Source organism: Larus michahellis, chromosome 1 (assembly GCF_964199755.1).
Source record: "Larus michahellis chromosome 1, bLarMic1.1, whole genome shotgun sequence".
NCBI classification, from domain to species: domain Eukaryota; kingdom Metazoa; phylum Chordata; class Aves; order Charadriiformes; family Laridae; genus Larus; species Larus michahellis.
In genome coordinates this window covers 201263983-201285851 of record NC_133896.1, presented here as the reverse complement: position 1 = coordinate 201285851, position 21869 = coordinate 201263983, and the positions used below count along the sequence as shown (strand labels likewise).

Sequence of the window (21869 nt, the reverse complement as noted above, 5' to 3'; positions counted from 1 at the left end):
CACAATCCTAGCAAGTTAAAACAAGGACATAGATGGAGCCTTCCAAGGTCAGGATCCCTGTCTGGGCATAGTCCGCCCAGCTGCAGGAAGAAGACAGACTAACAACCACATTGGTGATACACCTTTTTTCATACAGTTCTTCGCTCTAGGGTATCTATAACAATACCTGCCTTGTTTTCTGTTGGCAAACTTGGCTGGCTAACATATTTGGTCTCACAGGTGTTTTGGTGTCTCCGATCACTAGCAACCATAGGCCCTTAAGAAGTTCTCATACTGCCAAAGAAATCTGCACTCTGGACAAAATATATAAGCATAATTAAACCTGTTACTTGATGTAAATTTTAGGCCACCAGGAGAGGTGGTCCTTCTGAACTAATATGTACTTAACATGCTAGAGCAAAAAGGCACATAGCAAATTATTTAGCGTTCCAAAAAATATCAAAAGGCTCCCTACACAGCAACACATTCCCTCCTATCAATCAAATGTAATTATAATGACGTGTGTGGGTTAATTCCAACACTGCACTTTGTATTCAAGTACCACACAAGAAATTCTTCTGTTTCTGGAAGAAAACCTTACTGGAAGGACATGTAATTTTAAAAAATGAAAAATGGACTATTTGGCAGTGATCTAAAAAAAAAACCCCAGATTCGCGGTGCCTCGCTCTTCAAAACCGTTTTTCCTCACAGTCACAAGTCAAACCAGCATCTCCCACCAAACTTCCAGATTAGAATGAAGGAAGGTTACTATGACAGACGGACAATTTATATGTAAGTCCACAAAATGTTTTGAAAATAAGAATCAATAATTCAAAATAATTCCATTTTTCACAAATTCAGGTACGATGATTTGGGCAACTGGTGCCTACTGTAAAACTACTTCATTATTGGGAGCTCTTTCCTGTAACTGCAGGAGGCTGAATTCTCCACTATCAATGCAGAGCCTGTTTACCCTGCGTCTCATTTTTTGTTTCCATATTGAACCAAAACCCACAGCAGGAGATAGGAATTATTATGCTTGGCGCAGGACTAACAATGGGGTATCATTAAGTTTTGATGACTGTCTCAAAGGAAAGTAGTTTTCAAGTCTGAACTTGGGGGACAGGCAGGGGACTAAGCAACAGATCATGGGGAGGAACTTTGATCACATCTCAGGTGGATCAAAGGGTCACCTGATACTTTTTTTAAAAGTCTCTCCAGGCACCCTGGAGACAAAGGTAGAAGAGACCAGGAGAGATACTCTAAAAGCAGGCAGTGTAATCAACTGCAAGGCAGGTCATAGTAAATCAAAATTGGCTTCACACGACATGAGAAATAAGCTATGATTTGAAGAAAAGTTTGGAGCAAAAGCAGAGTACTGAATTCCCCACAGTGCAAAGATTTTGACACCAAGTGCATTCAGGAGGAAATAGCAGGAAAATGTGTGGCCGTTACTATTTGGTGGATCTTGCTTTCTTAGAACAGTCAAAAGGAAGACTTAGTTCTTTTTAAAGGCATCACAATGACTTAAGAATCCTGCCTGTGCAAAATTTCTATCCATTTTCCAAACTCAGATCTCCTCTGGCAACAAAACCTCCAGACACTACAAAAACAGGCAGATACATTTCCTTGCCCCCTGCCTGGCAGTTGTCAGCTTCTGGATTCAGTAATAGAGCAAAGAAATCCCAGTGGAATTTCATCCTCCATGAGCCTGCAGCAAACCCTGTGTACTTTTGAACAGATAAGCAATGGCCAGCCAGAAACTGAGATTTGCATTCTTCAGAAAAACAAAGTCTTGTGGACTGCTGTTTCTCTGTGCTTCCGTCTGTCTATGGTTTCTGCTCCATCTTTCCTTTCTGCCTTGCACGTGGCATGTGGCACTAGCTTCTGTGACCCTCTGTGTCAATGCAGCCAATGTAAATATTACTGCATACAGTGCCAACTGTTCCAGCGTCTGCAAAACCTATTTGAATGGCAAATACAGACTTTGACAGGATTTTCTTACCACTATCCCTCCTACTGTTGGCACATAAGACAGGATATTTGCTGAGGATGATACTTTAGTTTACCTTAAAATAGGTATCACCACATAGGTACGGCAGCATTTATTTATTAGGGGTAGTTTATGTTCCTCATTTTGAAAGTACTAGAACAAAAAGACGCATACAAATCATCCTGTTATCTGAGCTGTGCCTCAGAAAGACAGGAATTCATCTGCTGAATATACAGGCTATGGCTCTATGCTTCTACTTCAGAAAATGAGTCTGCACAATGAGACCGAAGCCCAAGTACATTCAGAGGATATTTACTAAGTTTACCTGCCTGTCAAGAGCAGTAAGAGGGAATTAAGGTTTATCAGGAGGAGATAATAATGGATGCTTGTGCAGCCTGACAATGCTGCTACAGAAAATCATATTAATGCAGTTAAGATCTTCACTAAGGAAGAACTACTTTTACCCAATGCCACTAACTTAAGATATACAAACCTGACTTAGCAATTAGATTCATGGTTGAATCTAAACCTATAGAGAGAAGATAAAATTCAAATTATCAAAATACTTTGTTTTCTCTGCCAGACACATGACAGATGAAAATAAAAGCCGATCTCTCTTACTATATTTCAATGTCTAGCTCTGAAATTAAATGAAAGGAAGGAATATACTCTTGTCAATTAAAAAAAAACAACCACAAACCTCTTACTTCCAAGACACTTATCTTTTTATCTGGACTACAAATTAAACTGAAAACATGCCTTAAGTATGGAAGAAAGAGCAGCAAAGGACAGCAGGCCAAATTATAAACATCAATTACCGTACAGAGTGCTAACGTTCTTCTAATGTAATTTTTCACTAAGTTTTACTGAAATTTAAATTGTATTGCAGTTCTTGAGTAGACACACTAATTCTACATTCAGTAAATGTAGAGAACATAGACTTTCTGATAATTCAAAAGTTCACAATACAGTTTGCAGGGATGAAGTTCCAGGCCAAAACTTGCTGCCCCTCTTCACATTGAGGCTATGCTCATTACAAGATCTTACACTCTTTTGAAGCTAACACCTAAATAAAAATATTTTAAATGGAACAAAAAATGCAGGCTGACTTTCAAATCAGGGAACTGTTCTGTTCACTGGATAATTAACACCCATGGAGGAACGGTGTAAAACAACAGTTATAAAAAAGCTGAGAAGTCAGACATCATACTCGGAAGACACCTCGCTTCCACTTCCTTGGCTTTGCCAGGCCAGCAGAGGCAGTACAGCTTTGATGAGTAAAGGGCTGAGGCACGGATCTGATAATACATTTCTAAGAGAATGAAACTTACATTGTTGCTAAGGAGAAAAGTACATTTCCTGAGAAGCAGCAAGTAGAGAAAGGATCTGGGTATTCTGACCAAACAGTGATTTGGGCCATGCTCCGTCTGGGAATTCGGCTCCACACAGCCCAGGAACTCCCATGACTATCACTTATGCAAACTGCACCTTCGGATGTCAGGTAAAGTACAGAAGAAATGCACTATTAGTCATGATGAACATCAAAATTACATAGCTCAGTAGAACTCAAGGCTTTAACACTTTCAGATACCACGTGAAAGGATAAATAAGCGACATGCCAAAGGTCACAGCAGCACAGTGAGAAAAACTCACTTCCAGTTCCTACTTCACAGTGACTTGCTCTCACATGCTGAAACTATACAAACACCAACATGCAGCACGCTGTTTTGTTCCCTTTTACAAACAGTCCCTTGCAAAGCTAGAATAAACCCCCTTTCCAGTATATTGTTTCCAGTGTCTTCCTTAATAAGAAAATAGAAGGTAATCAAGTTCAGCATGACAAGACTACACCTGTACAAAAACGGGTACATTAATTGAACTTCATTTTTTAGCTGAAAATTTCCAACACCTTACTCTCTGGATAAAGTGGCTGAAAGAAAGAAAACTCGATTTCACCATAAAAATACAACAATAAGCATGTGAGTGTGCAGGGCAAGGCGCAGGGAGATGTAGGAGTATTAATATGCTATCAAAGAAAAGGTGTAGCTTATACAGTCAGTATATTTCTACTCACTGTATTAGGTACATATGGCAACCCATAAAATTTCTCCTGTGTTTCCTTTAAAATTTCTGTGGTTGACTTTTTTAGAGGATGTTTCCCATGGTAGATTTGGTCCAAGGCAGCATAAAATACCTGAAGAGATAAAGTACACGTTAGCCTTTGGCACATGGCGTTTGACAATCAAAATAGACCAATAGAAAAGAATGGGAGAGAAAGAATAGGGAGAGGGAAGAGTTTAAATTTATGTGGGTTTAAGTTCTCTATTTTTATTATAGCATACAAGGAGAGAAACAGGTTTTTGGAGTACACCAACCACCACCATCATGATGTACCATAAATCCATGTTTAGGTCACTGAGAACACTGGGAATACTAAATCACCTGCATTTTTAAATAAAATTAAGACCTGTCCCTACAGCCCTCCAGCGAATATCCTTTTCAAAAAGAGTATTTTTTCATAGATTTAATAAAAAGACTTAAAGTTATTTGAGCAAACGCAGCAAAATAAGCTATTCCAAGATGTGTGTGTGCAGTCATGAGAACACATCACACCTGCAGGGGCAAGTCACGGCCCAGGCAGTGAACACAAGAAGCTGCACATGGAGCTGCAGATACCCCTGAGTTTCTGCTAGGGCACTCGAACAGTGCAGTACTAAGGCAGATGCTTCGTTTATTTTAGCTCTCACAATCAGAGCAAGAAATTACTGCAGTGTAAGCTCAGCCTGAGATCACGCTGCACCAGGAGGGTACTTTGCCAGAGGTAAGAGCTGGTTCACAGAATCTTCAGAGTTGGAAGGGACCTCTAGAGATCATCTAGTCCAACTCCCCTGCTAGAGCAGGATTGCCTAGAGCACAGTACTCAGTACTGCATCCAGGTGGGTCTTGAAAGTCTCCAGAGAAGGGAACTCCACAACCTCCCTGGGCAGCCTGTTCAGTGCTCTGTCACCCTCACTGTGAAGAAGGTTTTTCTCATATTTGATCGGAATTTCTTATGTTCCAGCTTGTGCCCGTTACCCCTTGTCCTGTTACTGGGATCCACTGAAAAGAGCCTGGCTCCATCCTCCTTAAACCCACCCTTTAGATACTTGTAAACATTAACAAGGTCTCCCCTCAGCCTTCTCTTCTCCAGGCTAAAGAGTTCCAGCTCTCTCAGCCTTTCCTTATAAGGGAGATGCTCCGATCCCTCAGTCATCTTTGTTGCCCTACACTGGACCCACTCCAGTAGTTCCCTGTCTCTCTTAACTGGGGAGCCCAAAACTGGATGCAGTATTCCAGTTGTGGCCTCACCAGTGCAGAGCAGAAGGGGAGAATGACCTCCTTTGACCTACTGGCCACACTCTTCCCTATGCAGCCCAGGATTCCATTGGCCTTTTTGGCAACAAGGGCACATTGTTGGCTCATGGATAATTTACTGTCTATTGTTCCTAAGCAATTTTTGTGCGGAAGCATGTGAACTACATCAGAACACATGTGCATGACTAAGTTACTTGAGGAGTCTGGAGATGAAGAAAGCAGCACCAATAAAAAGACTTTTCAAGCAAAGATAGCAAAGCAGAGTACCTGGCACTTTAACAGCAAATATGAAATATTTGCTTATATTACATGAATTTAAGGCACGGATAGAAGACAGTGCCAAGGAGTGTGTGCCATCACTGAAAAAAACCTGCAGCATTTATTTTTTTTTAATATGAAGATTTCTTATTCTGTGGAAGTGCAGGAAAGGCAGAAGAAGAGGACGCTCACTACTGTGCAAAACAAGATATTTTTCGAGAAGTTTGGTGGACCCAGATATTTAAGCCAAAGTGCTCAGGTCAGGCCATCCTGTGGTAGGCACATTTCACAGGAAAACTGATGGTACAGAGCCTCAAAAACCTTTTGTGCAAGGGATGGAGTAAATAATTTGGCTAGAGATTCAGGCCCAGTCACACTCCCAGGGACACTGCAATAGCTTTCTCAATGAGATAAACACACAGTTTTAGGAATTATAACCATGAAATGCAGAAATTTTATGCAGAAAAGGCTGTTGGAGGCATTCTCCATCCATGGAGAACGGATGCTTTATGCAATCTGAGTAACACAACCCCGCAACCTGTGAAGAGACTCTTTATTATGAAATTTGGGTACAAAACCGTTCTGAACTCTTTAATAATTTATCAGAATTTAGCTTTTATTTTATTTGGGCTCAATACAACACATACTTTCACCGAAATTGTGACTGTTTCTAAAGGACCATATTCCTTCTGTTTGAATAAGCTCTCTTCTAACATACAGAATCTGGAAAAATCCTTTCACAGTGTTTGTTAACAAATGATAAACGTGCAAATTAATTTTTTTCAAGAAAAACTGAGGGTTATAGGGAGAGGGGTGAAGAAGCCATGGCTTGAAGGAGCTACTCCTGAATTTCCTGCTTGCTTCCTACATTGCTAATACGGAGAAAAGAGGTCAGTAAGACCGAAACTTGCACAACCAGCCATTTAATGCCATTGCAAGTTTTGTGTCCCAGATAGCAACATTGAACAAGAGATGGAAGAATCTACATTGCCCATCTACAAACCCAGAGCAGGCAGCAAATGGCTGTTGAGAGGATAACTCCATGAAGACACTGCACCAAATGGCAAACAATAAAAGTGCGTACTTTATTTTTTAAAACTAAACTTTGCAGGGGTATTTTAAATTTTCCATCATTATATTGATAACATGAAAAACTAAAAATCTAAAGAAAAACCTATACTAGATTGTAACAACTACTTTTACTACATTTTTTACTCTTATCTTAGAAGAGAAAGAGGCTTTGCAATGACTTTGCTTGTACGTTTCATCCTCAGAGCTGGTCTCTAGAATCACGGTTCATTTTTCAACAAAGTTTAACAAAAGCTACAGCATTTATGGTAGCAAGGGCAACTGAGAATATGACCAACAGTAAGTATCATAAATAGATCTGAAAAATTACCTGATGTAGCAGTCCTAGAAAACTCACTTTTCCCTGTCACCCTAGGCCTTTGTGACTCTGCAGGTGTCATTTCACACCGGCATCCCTCTCCTCTCCAAAAAACCCAAACCAAACATGAGGAGCTTCAGCATCTGACAATAGACTTGAGCATCCTGCTTCCACCCAGCCTTGATTTCTTTTTTCTGTCTCCCAGCTTTATTAGGACCTGTTTGCGGTTGCTTTTCAGTGTTCCTCACAAGATGGAGCAGACTGCGCTGCAGTGGACCTTCTCTAAAGTAAAACTTGGAGTCGAGTAGTTTGTGGTCAGAAAGCTGGATGGAGCAAAAGCTCAGCTCACAGCTAGGCACTGGGGAAATGTCAGCTGAAGGCCAGTGAACTGGACTGCCTACAGAACAATGTGGTAACAGGGAAATGAGTCACTGAAGCCAGCTACAAGCCTTACCCTGATCCTGGCACACGTAAAGCGTGGGAAGAAAGCGATGAGCCAGGCCACCTGGACAGCATAGTTAAAAAAAAAAAAAAAACAAAACCAACATCCCTGAAAATAAACTTGGATGAACTTTATAGCCATAAGCATTCCCATCTACAAACCACAGTTCTGTGTGTTTACACAGGCCTTTGAAATGGGAAAAGGAGATACATCCCAGGACCACAGGATTTTAGGTGATCCTGCTGAGGAGCATGCTAACACTTCATATTAAGCAGTAGCTGAAGATCACTTCTAATTTCAGTAACACACATTTCCCAAAAGACCTAGAACTATAAAAAGGCCATCAAATAGTTATCTATCTTCATACTGTCTCTCCACTTTGCACTGACATTGCTATTTGTTAGTTTCACTTGATTCCAGTTCTTTCTAGCTCCTCGTCTGCTTAATAGCATTAATATGTAAACAGTTATACATTTTCCAGTGAAATTACTACTGACTGAAAGACTCGGGGATTTTTTTATGATGAAAAAATAGCATTATTTCTAATTTTCACCTGCCAATAGACTTATTTTCTGAACAGACCACAAAAGAACCTTTAGGCATTTTCCCCACTGCTGGAAAATTTGTAAGCATTTTTCTTTCCTTTAAAGGTCAAATACGGCTTACGTAGCATCTAGTCGTCAGTAAAAATTATACTCTTTGCAAAGTCTGATGGAAGGGTATTAGAGTCATCATTCACAGTTTTTTCAGGTATGTACATTAGTAGTACATATATCCTTTGGCATCTGCAGACTGAAATATATGGTTTTCTTGAATGAATTATTATATTTTTAAATCTGCATAGGGAACAATACACACTTCTACAAAGGAATGTATGAACTTTATATTTGTCATGCAGTCAACTTCTCTGGGACATTTTTTCTGAATTAATAAACAGAATGGCTCTGCCAGACTATGTCTTTGAAATGAGAGCATACTTCTGCGGGTATTACATTTGGAATCTCCAAAAACACGGTGCTGAAAGTAGGAAATGAATAATATTATTCAGTGTGGCATTGTGGTCATTTGGCACGGGTTGAGACTGGTTGAACATTAGTTACACAAGAGTAATTTGAGGGCAAGCAGCATGCTTAATCACCGCATCGTTGCCAGCACCAGTCAGTCACTAGGCACCCACAGGAATTTGAGCCCACTAGAAGTGGGTGTTCTCTCCCCAGTTCTAAAGCTATGGCGTCTGGAGTCACTCCAGGATGGACCCTACAGAGATCCCAAGAGCAGCTGAGGGCCAACAGCAGCAGGGGGGATTGCACTGCCCACTCCACAGGACGGGTGTAATGATTCCTCCTTGACTTACTTCTGGAGCATGATATCCCCCCCTGCACAGGATAGGGAGGCCGTGTCACTTGTTAATCTATCTGTGACTTAGAAGCATTATTGGTCACCAAGCCCATTTAGCCTACACACTGTCAATTTCGTCTCAAACCCTGACAAAATTATAGCAAACACATATCAAAAGTTGAAAGGAAATCTGTTAGATCTATATATAGCTGTTACGGACACACCAAAAAAGAATGGATGCATGTGAAAGCACTTGATCATCACTTTGATGGCTACTAGTCTGTACGTTGGCAAATTATTCTGTGTTAGTGGACTTCATGAATAGAGGTCCACCACTAAGCATTCTCAGTATAAATTTTATTTCAATCCAGAATTGTTTTTTTTTCCAAAATAACCCTCATATATGAATTAATTATATTCTTGCCCACACTCTTTCTGGATTCTCAGCTATCTCAATATGAGAACCTTTCAGAGCCGGGAGTGTGCATTTCAAAACCAGACCTGCGGAGAGGCTGCAGTTATTTTCATGTCACAGAGGTATCGCCACAGGTAGCACCCTCCCTCTTCCCGCCTCCTGCACAGCCAACACTGGCCACTGACAGCCAGCGCTGCACTGAAAGCATAATTCAAAAATCCGTTAAGTTTAACCAATGAAAAATATATGTATAAACTGAAAACAGTGTTAAGTCTGGTTTTGATTAGTGTAACTGACACATATACATTTACAGCTCCACACTCCAGTATTCTGATTGGTTTTAAATCACTATAAATAACTGCACAGAGCAAACTGCAAATATTTAACTAAGTTTTTCTTTTAAATCAACTTCAGTTAACCAGCACAAGTCATGTTTGTAGACAGGGTCGCAAACATTTGGGCACTTTTCAAAGTGAAGAATTACAAAGAACTGATCTTTAAATTTGTTTCTTTCCACACCTCAAAAATAATGACCACCCTTTATTAAAGTACTAGCAGAGTTATCTCACGTAAACACTAGGTCAACTGTAGAAAGAAAAATTATATACATCTGGCTTAAGGCAAAACAAAGAAGAAAACAAACTCACAAAAATCACCCTGCAGAAGCTTATAGCATACTAAATGTAGCCAAACTCTCACTGTAAAAAAAACTTGGCTGGATGCTAATGCTACTGTTCACATCTGAGAACTGCTGTTGCGGGACTGAAAAAAACTAAATACCCATTTTAGATAGAACCCTAATTTTCTTTACTGCCTTTGAAGAAAAGCAACACTGACAGTTTGTTTATGGGAATGACTGATCAACCACATCTACCCACAGAAAATAAAGGTTTATGACTTTAATTACTGCTCCTAACACTGCAGGAGAAGTCTTACAGCCTTACAGCTCAGCCACCAATTGTGAGAGCTGCAGAAGACAAGGAGCTCAAATCGCATTCTGGTAAATAAACGACCTGGTTTGATTTTACAAAGGTGGCCCATATCTCTCAGTGCTGCTACACTTTAATGATCCAAAAGTACACAATATGTTCTCTACTGCAAGTTCTCCTTAAATGATTCCATTAATTTAAGAACTCAGTCTTAAACCACATCTGGGAATTACGATAATCCAACCATCTTCAAAACTTGTGGTGTTCATGACGTTTTCCTACAGATTTAGACATTTAGCTTTGAGCAGACAGCACAGAACATGTTTATAAAAGCAAACATGAAAATTAATATAAAAATGAATGAATTTTCACTAATTTGCATATAGTTATATCATGTGTCTACGTTAAAATAAAAATTTGGTAAAATTATAAGAATTATAACATGTTCTGTAAATTCTGTATAGAGAGTAGAGTGCAAAGAACATACCTGGAGTTGCATATCAGCTGCAGCACACACCTTTTTGGACTCACATAGTCTTGACACCATGTTTTTTGGTAGTGGCTTGAATAAAAAAAAAAGTCAGAGCATATTCAGAATTATTGTATATTTGTAAATTGTATGCTTACTACTAGAAAAGGCTGAAGATGCAATTCAAAAAAAGACTCCTGTTGGTAATAAAAACATATTTGAAGTGCTTTGCACTGAGGAAGGAAATCTCATTTGCTAAACAAAGCCTTAAAAGGGCAATTAAGATATCGTCAGTAATTTACAAAGCAATCAAGAAATCACTGTGTCGCAGTGTTTGTTTTTCTATAAATTGATTCTATGTTCCCTTATATGCCTGTTAAAAATATTACGACTATCTTTAGAGATAAAGAACACATAAGGCAGTTAAAGTCCTCCCAGGTCATCCTGACTAATCTTCAAAAGCAGATATAATAATAGATTCCTCTGTTGGTCTTTGAGCATAGCTCGCTCAGATTTACGCAGAGGCCCACAAAACTCCCATTGAGCTGGCGGGGTTTTCATAACTTCAACTGGGACAGGATCAGGCCTTCCAGCTTAACCCACGTAAAAATGTTTGGTCATACTGAACAGTAAATATCGACCCTTTGAAATTTTTAACAAAATTGAATTTATTCCACATCTACAGCAATAAAATTATCCATGCCACCACAGGCAGTAAGTTACAGACATTTTTAAAGTCATTAAGCAAACTCTCTTTGACTTTCTATCCAGAAGTCTACAAGTACATCCAAAGACTTTTTAATGCCAGAATTTTAAGAATATCTGTATATGAATGATTGACCTTACACTTCTTCCGCTGCTTCCTGAAGCTTTTTCATAGATGTCTTTCCTAGTAAGCACTCTTTTTTTTTTTGCTAGCAGTTTTATTAACCACATATATTAAATATGATTAAAATAACTGGGTTCTTGCTAAAATATTAAGAAAGTTACTACAAGTTGTACGATGTCATACAGATGTTTGGTATTACACTGAACTCTAAAAGCATACCTATGCTTTTACTGTGTGTTGAAGTGTTTAAGAAATAATACATGAAAGTCTGCAGATCTTGATGGCAGAGCCATATGTTTAGATTCTGTGCAAACAATACGACTTCAAGACAAACAACGTTAATGTTCACAGAATAAAAAACCAACTCCAGAGAAGTTACATATAAGTGAGGAAAATGTTATCAATTAACTCTGTGGAATCTGGAAGTTAAAGCAGATAAGAAAAACTCTCAAATTGCACAGCTGTTTTATGCAGTAGCTTGCCAAGGCTTGTAACCTCTTCTCCAAGACAAATGTTAGCTGGGTCAAGAATGGGATAGAACAACACCCAGTATTTTGCTTGTTATAAATGTGCACAGCTGTTAAATTTCAACACAGAAAAATGAACCAATGAACATGAAGCCTGTCCTACAGTATATCCTTGTTAGGCCAGTATTTACCCTTCCCAAATAAAAAAATTCTGTTTCAAATTGTATGATGATTTTGGACCACTAGATTAAGTGGCCCAAGAGTAAATGGGCAGTTATCCATAGTAATAAAGACCTTAGTAGCTGACTACCTTGAGCTTCCATACTGGACTTAGTATCGTTCAAAATACTACTTAATTATGTAGAAAAGTTATTAAGGCAAGAAGCAAAGTAGAAAAAAATTACAAATGGTAAAAAAGTATTTTTGTTTGGGCAATTTTTCTCCTAGCTCTATGAATATCTCTTGTCTCATCATCCTAGACAGAGTGAGGCATGCACTTCAATGACTTTTCATCCTGGAACTAAAGCACATGTGGATTTGCAATAACACAGTTTCAGTTGTCGTGCAAGGAACCCTTGTGTAAGGAAACCTATAGAATTTTGAACAGATTTTGTTATTAAGCACCAAACCTATCATCAAGTTTTGGCAGCTCTTTGGAGGCTTTCATTTCCTGCTGAAGTTGTGCAGTATGGAATTAAACAAAACTGATTTCTTCTAGGAGCACCTGTATTTTGGATACAGTAAAGTATGAGAAAACTGGATGGGAATTCTTAAATTGTAATTTCTCAGTGTTAAAAAAGCTGACCATCCAAAAGCTTGGCAACAGAAATTATGTATATTTTACACAGTTATAATTTAAGATTGTTAAAGCCAAGAGCTCTCCTACCAGTAAGGTCAAACCAGCTCTTTCAACATAATGGATTTTCAATTTTATATTTCTGATATATTAAATGATGGTAAGAAGAAGTTATGTGCACAGGCTTTCGGCTGGTACACAAAATAAATAGAACAAAAGACACTAAGGCTTTTCTAATTGTCCTTTTGGTAAACCACAGTCCCACAGATCCTCAACTGAATTGGGAAACCCAAGTTTGCAGTTCACTGGGGCAGAGAGCAGCAAGGTTCAGCGATGCGGACAGACTTTGTACGCTCCCTGGGAGAGCTGGTCACATACAGCCCTGCTCAAGAAACAACTGAAGCAGGTCTAATTCTCAGTTCAGAGCTAAGCATTTTCTTACAGACTCTCCACCCAAGAAAGTCTTGCCTTCTTTCGACTGTACTGCAAATAGCTGACCTCAAGTTGGAGAAGACTGATGAAAAGGCAGCCCCTGCATTCACCCGTTTCTCCTTATATTCTGCTACAAGCATCTATCCTGTTCTAAATGGAACTCCTGAGGGGAGACACAGAATGATCATTAATAATGTACCAAAATCTCTTTGCACAAGAGATGGTTTAGCATCACCCTCTAGAGACCAAGTAAAATGTAAATAATACCAAGAGCCTCCAAGAAAATCTTTTTATCTTTTTTGCATCCATGTGAATATTAAACAATGTAGATCTATTCTGCCCTGAAGATCAAGCTCTACTGTTTGAGCAGATTAAAATCAACAGGAAATTACAAATCATTCTTATGAGAATACTTATTGACTAAGAGACACAGAAGAAAAACATAAATGTTCTTTTTAAATCTATCAGTGCTACTGATCTGGCTCAAAGATTGTGTTGTTACCATAATTCACAAGTCAAGCAGAATTTGGCACCAGAAAAACATTGCCAAAATTAGATTAAATTGAAAGAATTATATAAAGGAGATCACTTATTTTTCCCCAAAGCACCTATGGGATTTTAAACTTTAAGATTTCAGGGAACTAAAATTAGACTCCAGATGGTTTTTCAAAGACCAACACTCCTTTCCCAAGTCTGTTTCTGTGAATGTCAGGCACAGATATGCTGACGTCTTGAATGTACTGAGGAAGATGTACAGTTTCAGGCAAAAGAAACTATTTCTCCTTGCTCCATTACGATCTCATACAGCCCCTTAATAAGCAGCTGAGTGAAGAATAAAAATGCATCAGCAGGATTATTCTACTTTTCCTGAAAGATGAGGTCTCTGATACAACCAGAATCAAACTGTCAACCTCCTTCTAAAAGAAAGACTTCACAGAGCTTTGGCTGAACTATGTTCATTGAATAACCATTCAATTTTTAAAATTTAAACACTACATGCTTTACTTTGGGTTCCACTTTTCCATCCTTCTATATTAAGTAACTTGAAGATCTTGGCATGAATTTTTCAGCATGTTTGCCATGGTGGCTAAAAGAACAGAATTCCCTGTGTCCCAAAGCACGCTTAACTCCTTACTGCTGTGCAGTAACCGCGACACATTACGACTGTTTACTATCTGTGGGCTTATTCTTGTAATCATGCTAATACAATGCTGCCTTTGTAATTCCATCTCTGTGAAAAATGAAGTCAGTTCAAATTTGAACAGCTGAAATACTGGCCTTTGCTCAAAAGAGCCTCCAAAGACACACAAGCTTAAAGTGATTTAGCTCGATAGACCTACCACGTATCTGTACATTTAACAAACAAAATTAAACAAATTCAGTGATACAGAATGGTACACATGCACCAGATTGCCTGCCTAAGCACTGTTACGACTTCATGTTGCTACGGCTTGACTTCATGAGCTTACCTGAGTAATTAACTCGAGTAACTAATTAACACAGTCCTCTCTATTTCTTTTTTTTTTTTCCTCAAGGTTTTTCTGTTTTGAGTTATCTTGAAGATGAAAGGAATACTAGGCTTGCTACTTTCTTGGAACAAATATTTTTGTGCTGGCCAGCTTTTTGAACTACATTCACAAGACTTGCTTCTTTTGCCAGAAGAGCTTGCAAGCTTTTTCATTCCTCAGCACTCAACAGCACAACCATCCAAAATGCACAGAAAGCAGAGACAAGCTTTCTATAAATTTCAAGATATTTTGGACTAGATCCTCAAGATCCACATCTATATGCCTAATGCATTCTCATCTTTGAAAGCCTGCCCAGCAATCTTTCTTCTACAATGCTACTAAAAAACAGTTTTCAACACTTTATGTGTTTTAATAATCAAAACAACATCTCTTTCCCCTCCTCTTCCCATAAATGTAAGCACTGATCCTAAGTGAGGATCCTCAGGACTAGTCTTTCTACAACTGGATTCTATGGCAAGGGCAATCATAAGCTGAGACTATGCCACCAAGTTTTTCTTATGTAAATATGTTCAGTAGGAGTGTTAAAAATGATACCACCTAAAATTTACATGGAAATACTATAGTATAGATGCAACGATGCCGAAAGAAGGATGCTTTTTCAAATTATCTGCATTGCTTCCTCAACAAGCTAGGTCAGTAAAAATCCACCCTCCTGTCAACATCCAGGAGGGCTGTGTTGGTGTAGTTGTTGCAGGAAAGATCCTTCTCACACAGAAAAGCTCAGTCTCATCATTCATAAGAAGAAACTTAATGAAAGTTCTCATACGGAACAATATTTGGAAGAAATGGTTTTACAAATTTCACATTTTAACTGTTTCATCCACCTTCTTTGCTTCCCCTTGAAAAGGGGGTAAAGTGGACTCATTTTTCTTTCAAACAACTAAAAAACTGGAAAACAAAATGTTGATTCAAATTTCTATTTGCACATCATAAAAATTAGTCAGGGAACAAGCACAAAAAATATCAAGCCCCAAAAGGGTTTTTGTGACATAGGAAATGTAAGAGCGCTGGGATTTTCTATTCAAAGTACTTTGTAACATATACATAACAGACAGAAGTAACTGCTGTAACAATCACTAAATTTCAAGAACAGAAAAGATGACTTCAGTCTATTTGTATTTAAATGGTAGACATAGAAATCTGATATCAGATTCTTAAAACTAGCTTAGATGAACCAACATAAGCAAACGCAGATTTATATATGTTGGATAACGTCTTAAAAATACATTCTAAATTTAAAAAAAACCAAAAACCAATCAAAAAAACACAACAAAACAATTAAAAGGAAGCTGTCTAAAGCCCTCAAAAGCCACACAGCAGTTTCAGGTTCTTTTTCTCATCTTCCTGCATAATCCATTCTTGCCCCCTTCAAGACTGAATTTCGACATTAAACCTCTCTCAATTGCTCTCTGAAAGGGCAAGATTTCACCACCAATAAACATAAGAGGTTTATGGAAATGCCAAATGGGACACAGCGTCTGGTTCTTAGCTTTTGCACTGCAACTAAACATGGTTTAGATTTGTTAAGCCATTTTGAAAACACAAAGCCATAAATAATGTTCCACAAATCCTTTTCAGATGTTTTAGTCAAGCTCATTCTCTGAACTCACATGCAATCAGATTAACTCCACAATGTTTAAACACTACATGAACTTTATAGAGGACACCAGAAAGCAGTATTTCGGTATGTGGACCCTTTTAACTCCCCGGTTTCAAGGAGACTTTCTTAGTGCAATCTGCAGAAATGATGGGTCTGTTAAAAAAAAAAAAAAAAAAAAGCGGGGGCAGATTTACAGAGCAAATTTCTCAGACAGTATCTACTAAAATAGAAGTTAAGAAACATAGTTTTCTAACTGTTTAATGGAGCAAACATAATTCCACTTTCATAATACTGAAATATACTGAATGCCTAGGATCGGATAAAAAGCTTCAACGAAGTGTAACACTACCCAACTTAAGAGGCTTTCTTGTTTCTGCATTGATGGGTAGTCTGTTCTTCAGCCATCACATTTGAGTACTCTGAAGCTTGCCTCAATCAAAAGCACTAGAAAAAGATCTTTGGTTATTGTTTACTGGTTTGTATTTTTGAAATGGCTGTACAAATATAAATCATGTTCTGCTGCCATGCGTTAAAGCAACCACTGAAAGTCACCTTGTTCCAAAGAGCATTGTTTTCTGAATTTCCCATAGAAAGCAGATCCTTGGAGAAGACTGGCACAGAATAGCTCTATGTAAAAAAGGGGTCAGAGTTCTAATATAGTGATTCATGACTGCCAGAACCTAACTAATCCTAGTCTCATCCTAATAAAATAATTTCTATCCATTGTTTATTTCTACTTCAAACATTATTAAAAAATAACATATGAAAATGCGATTCTTTTCCTGAAAACATTTAGTCCTCTTTTCACTATTTTACATATATAATTTTTCCTACCTGTCCCGTTTTATAATGCCTTGCAAATTGGTTAACCACTCGATAGTCATTTGCAAAGTACTCCATCAGAATTGAGGGAACTTCAGCAAAATCAGTAGGACATCTGGTTCCTAGAGGCAGAATAATTGTAGACATCAGCATTTGCTATTTTCATTAACACAAATAGTTAACTTTTCCCATAGGATTTAGCAACTTTCAGTTTGGACTTTTGGTGAACTTTAATATTCTTTCCTTTATTAAGACAATATTTTATTTCCATAGTATTACTGTACATATTGCCAGAAAAGCTTCATTATAATCCTACACATTTTACTATAAATCACAAAGTAAAAGAAAATATTTGAACAGCTGGGTGAGGCACCTTATAAAGCTCTGGATCACACCCTTTTTAAACTAAACCAGACTGCAGCCAAACTGGCCCTACATGAAACACCAAATCTATTTAAGTGTCCTAACCCTAAATCAAACTACAATGTAAATAAAACTCTGCCTTAATCCCATTCACAGTTACAATTTTTAGCTTCCATCTGTTTGCTGAGCTCACTTATGCTTTATATTAACTTCACTTTAAAATACAAAGTCATTCATCCAAGGAACACTCTTGCAGATTTAAGACATGTTCTAAGTAAATGCAATGAGGTAATACCTTAGCAGTTAGTATTTTAAAAAAGCACTTTCCCAAAAACCTTATTTACTCTAATCTTTATCAGCACCTTATACGATGGAAGTTATGAAGAATTATAACACATCACCAAATCAAAGCTGCATTTCTAATTTCTATATTAAAGTTAGGGATTTACAAGTTGTTGCTTTAATAATGGACCTACTGGGTCATCACCTCTATTCCTGTCTGCTACAGACAATGTCAACATTCAGAACTAGTCTTAAATATAAGTACAGTTTTTGCTTCTACTTTTCTTTCTTGAAGACTATTTTTTAAAATCACTCCTTTGATATTTACAAATCTTTCTCTAATTTTTAATCTGAATTCATAACCTGTTCATACTCAATGTTTTCAGACCAGTACTGCTTTTTAGTATAAATAGCATTTCCCACACCGGTTTTTACCTCCTTTATTGAGAAACTATATTCTCTCTCAGCCATCATTATCCAAAGGCAAGACAAAGTCCAAAAGCCATCCATTGTAGCTCTTCTCTGCACCTGCTTCAGTTTGAATTTGCCTTCAGACGCAACACACAAAACCATGCCCAAGCACTGCATGAGGTTTCACCAGTATTTTCTTAATCATTCTAATACTTATTCCTGTTAGATACACCTCTGATGTAATTTCAAACCACCTTTGCCCCTTTCACAGACACAATATCTATTTGTAGTTCTGTATTAACACACAAAACTGTTCTACTGTTCCTCCACCACAGCTGAAATATCCATTTGATGGCGTAAATTCTATTTGTACTCTTTAAATGCATGATCTGCACTGTATAGTTCTGAATTGCATTTTACTTCTAACTCTGCAGTATCCAGTCATTCAGTTCGTATACAATACCTCAATCCTTCTTTTGTGACATTAGCAGACTGGTTTTTTCTGGTTTGTTTCTTGAAAATCATTTTTAAAAAGCCTAAAACAAGGCAAGTCCCAAGACAAATGCCTGCAGAACTACACTGATGTTCCCCTAGCCCTTTATGCTTTCTCAGTGCTCCTTAATAAAACGACATAATTCTTTTAATAACCATTAAAGACAACCCTGAAAAATTACATTTTCTGCAAGTCAGAAAGGTAAAAGCTTGGGCAGTTATCCGGGACAAGTCAGTCCTCCTGTAAAACAAATGCAGGTATTCTCTACTGTGTGATAAACTAAAATGGAATACAAGGTAGGTTTTCAAAAAATCTTATACACGCACATACGCATTAAACAGTCAATAAATGCAGATAGTAAAATGACAGATTAACTTGAAAAGAAGGCCATCATATGTCAAAAACATACAGTATTATCCAAGTTTTGTGCCTATTCGCAGCAGAATGGGTTCCTGAATATTTGGAAATGTTAATCAGAAAAGGGAGGAGGGGGAGAATAGGAAACATGTCAAATACTCGTTGCGTCTCAACTAGAATGTCAAATTTTTGGTTCTTAAAATTGCCTGTAGTCATTTATTTCCACACTTTGCCACCCTAGTGTCTCATGAGAGCAGATGACTCCTAAAAAACATCCCTGGGATGAGCCCTTTGATTGTCACACGTTCCAAACTCTAAAAAAATGGTTCTCTGCACAAACAACACAATTGACTTCTGACACTGCTTTTGCAATGCTAGATCTGGAGTGAAATCCCCTGGAATGCAGGACTGCCTGGAGCTAAGGCAATGCTGAAACCAGGGGCTCAGGGAAAGTCTGAGCCTCAAAATTAGCCATTTCCTGCCCCTTCAAGACTTTGACATGCAGATGCATATGATTCACCACAAGAGGAGAACCCGACCAAAGCAGTTACTTTGGGCATATAAGTACTTCTGGAGGTCAAGAGGAGCAAGACTATATATGTGAAAGGAGTGCGGGAGAGCAGCTAACACAAGTATACAGAGCTTATACTGAAAGAGCATATACAGTGTTCACTTGTTTTAACAATGTCCAGTAGTGACACACTCACAAACAGCTCAGTCTATTTTGATTTTAAGTGGAAGACTGAAAAAAGAATATTTTGTCACTAAGTGCAAAGTATCTGTTGATAACACATAACTCTACCAGGGACTCCCTTTTGTATCATTAGCATAATATAAAAATGGTAAAATATGAAAAAAATCCTTCAGACAAGGGAGCCACAAGTTCATCTGTTTGGTTGTGGGGGTTTTTTTAATATGTAAATGTCTACTGCAAATGGGATTTCCAGTACACTATTATAGAAGAGGATATACCAAGCTGTCTGCAGGTAAGAAAAGCAGCATGCCAAGCAGCTTTAGCCAGAATATGTCTTTGACTGATCTGCCACAACTGCAGAAGGCCACAGCAGCCTGCGAGCTGTCAGCCAACACACTCATTGCCACTTCTGGAGAAGAGGGACTAAACGAAAAAAGGCAATATTCCTTTTCCATGCATCCACTAAGGTGTGATTGCATATTCATTCATGTTCATTTACATATGATAAAAAGGCCTGCCAGTTCATCATGCTTGCCAGTACAATACTTTTTTAATTTATCAACTTTGCTTCAATCGAAATCAACTAGAAAAGGCTTTACAGATTTTCTGTATTGACAGTGCATGCTCTTTGCAAGTACTATTATACTAAATTCCTTAATTCAATTTCCTAGGTAATTTTCAACCCAGGATTCACTGTGCTTTTACGCTAGGCAAAAGCTTAGCTCAATTTATTTTCAGTCCTCCAGCTATTCCATTATTATAAACTCCACATACGGAAAACTTGCAAGAGTGGATACCACCACTAGAACAAAGATCAGCAGTACAGAAAGAAGAGATACGAATGCCTAATTCTTATTAGGAGAAGAATATTCAAATGTTGTTTGGTTGGTTTTTAGATAATCTACTCCCTTCTTCTAGAAATTAAACATTTAACTAAAACAAAAAAAAAAAAATCACTATTTTAACTTACTCACCAGTGACATGTTGGTACCGAGTTCTTCCCAGCATTGAATGCATAGCATGCCCCATTTCATGGAAGAGATTCTCCATCATGCCCGGACTTAGTAGCGTTGGTGCACCCCTTGTTGAATGGGGCAGGCTAAGCATAAGAACAACTACAGGCAGCTGGTACTCTCCATTTTCCCTTAGCCTGCCTCCACGAACTGTAAAGTGACAATCCTTTCAAGATAAAAGCAAACATATGGACAGCCAATGTCATTATATCAATGATATTAAAACAATGATGAATTTATTAAATTACACTTAAACTATTAAATCAAACCTAAACATATACTCAGTTACACAAGTTGACTTCAATGATCATTAAGTGTTGTTCAATAACAGCACACGCTTTCTCCATTTTTATTATTTGCTTCGTATTCATACAGAAACTACCTTATTCCATAAAGAAAAGACTGTGTTGCTTTTAGAGGGTTTTTTTATTTAGAATTGTCAAAACCTCTCAATTTTTCTCAAAAATATCACTAGCTCAAAGAATTGACTGATGTGCCAAATCAGTAATTTCTCTCTTCATTCTTCAGCAGTAAGTTCTTTTTAAAATATACTCCACAGCTCTCCTAGCATATTGTGAAATACTAGCAAAACAGAGTAATATATTAAACTAGTGCAGATTTAAAGTTTGTCCACTTAGCACCTCACTAAAGGTGGTAATTTGCATATGCTTCCACAGAATGAAGTGTTTATTGTACTGCATCGTATAGTCAATAGCACAGTAGGCCAGAAAATAGGTGTTTAAAAATCTGCCATTTCTCTCTGTGACATTTCATAGTGCCTGTCGTTCTGTATAACAAAGAGTCTGCGTTCAGCCTATCAGGTGATGTTTTTTAAACGAAAGGTTACTACAAAAATATTTTACCTAAAACCACATTTGATGTTACAGATTTTCCGTGTTTAAATTTAATTTATTTTAAATCAAGATAATTTTTACTAAACTTACATTGAACGTACACGGCCCTAACACTACAGCCCTTACTCATTACGCTGGAATCAGATCGTAAATGTTACCTGATGTGGTTTATCAGGTCGCTGAAAGAAGTCACAATAGATGTATCCCAGCAAACCTTCAGTTTCATGAACAACAGCCTGAAGGAAAAAAAAGTATCATTTCCATGATGAAAGCACCGATGTGTAAATTGAAGACATAGTATTCTAATCCAAAGATTTATAATGAATAAATGACAAATAAACTGGAATAATTCATGTAAAATCT

General features: G+C 37.8%; 1 protein-coding gene across 3 annotated transcripts in view; it reads right to left on the bottom strand.

Moving 5' to 3' along the window:
• Nucleotides 1–21869, bottom strand: part of MIPEP (mitochondrial intermediate peptidase) — an 84356-nt gene that overhangs the window by 29081 nt on the left and 33406 nt on the right. For 2 of the 3 annotated variants that reach the window (XM_074569144.1, XM_074569155.1), the window contains exons 12-16: nucleotides 21665–21742; nucleotides 20614–20818; nucleotides 17052–17161; nucleotides 10583–10657; nucleotides 4047–4166 (exon numbers count right to left, since the gene is read on the bottom strand). In XM_074569144.1, the coding sequence (XP_074425245.1) occupies nucleotides 4047–4166; nucleotides 10583–10657; nucleotides 17052–17161; nucleotides 20614–20818; nucleotides 21665–21742 (588 nt within the window). Of the gene's footprint in view, nucleotides 1–3303; nucleotides 3461–4046; nucleotides 4167–10582; nucleotides 10658–17051; nucleotides 17162–20613; nucleotides 20819–21664; nucleotides 21743–21869 lie in introns of all 3 variants that reach the window. The other variant, XR_012584845.1, reaches the window with a different exon arrangement.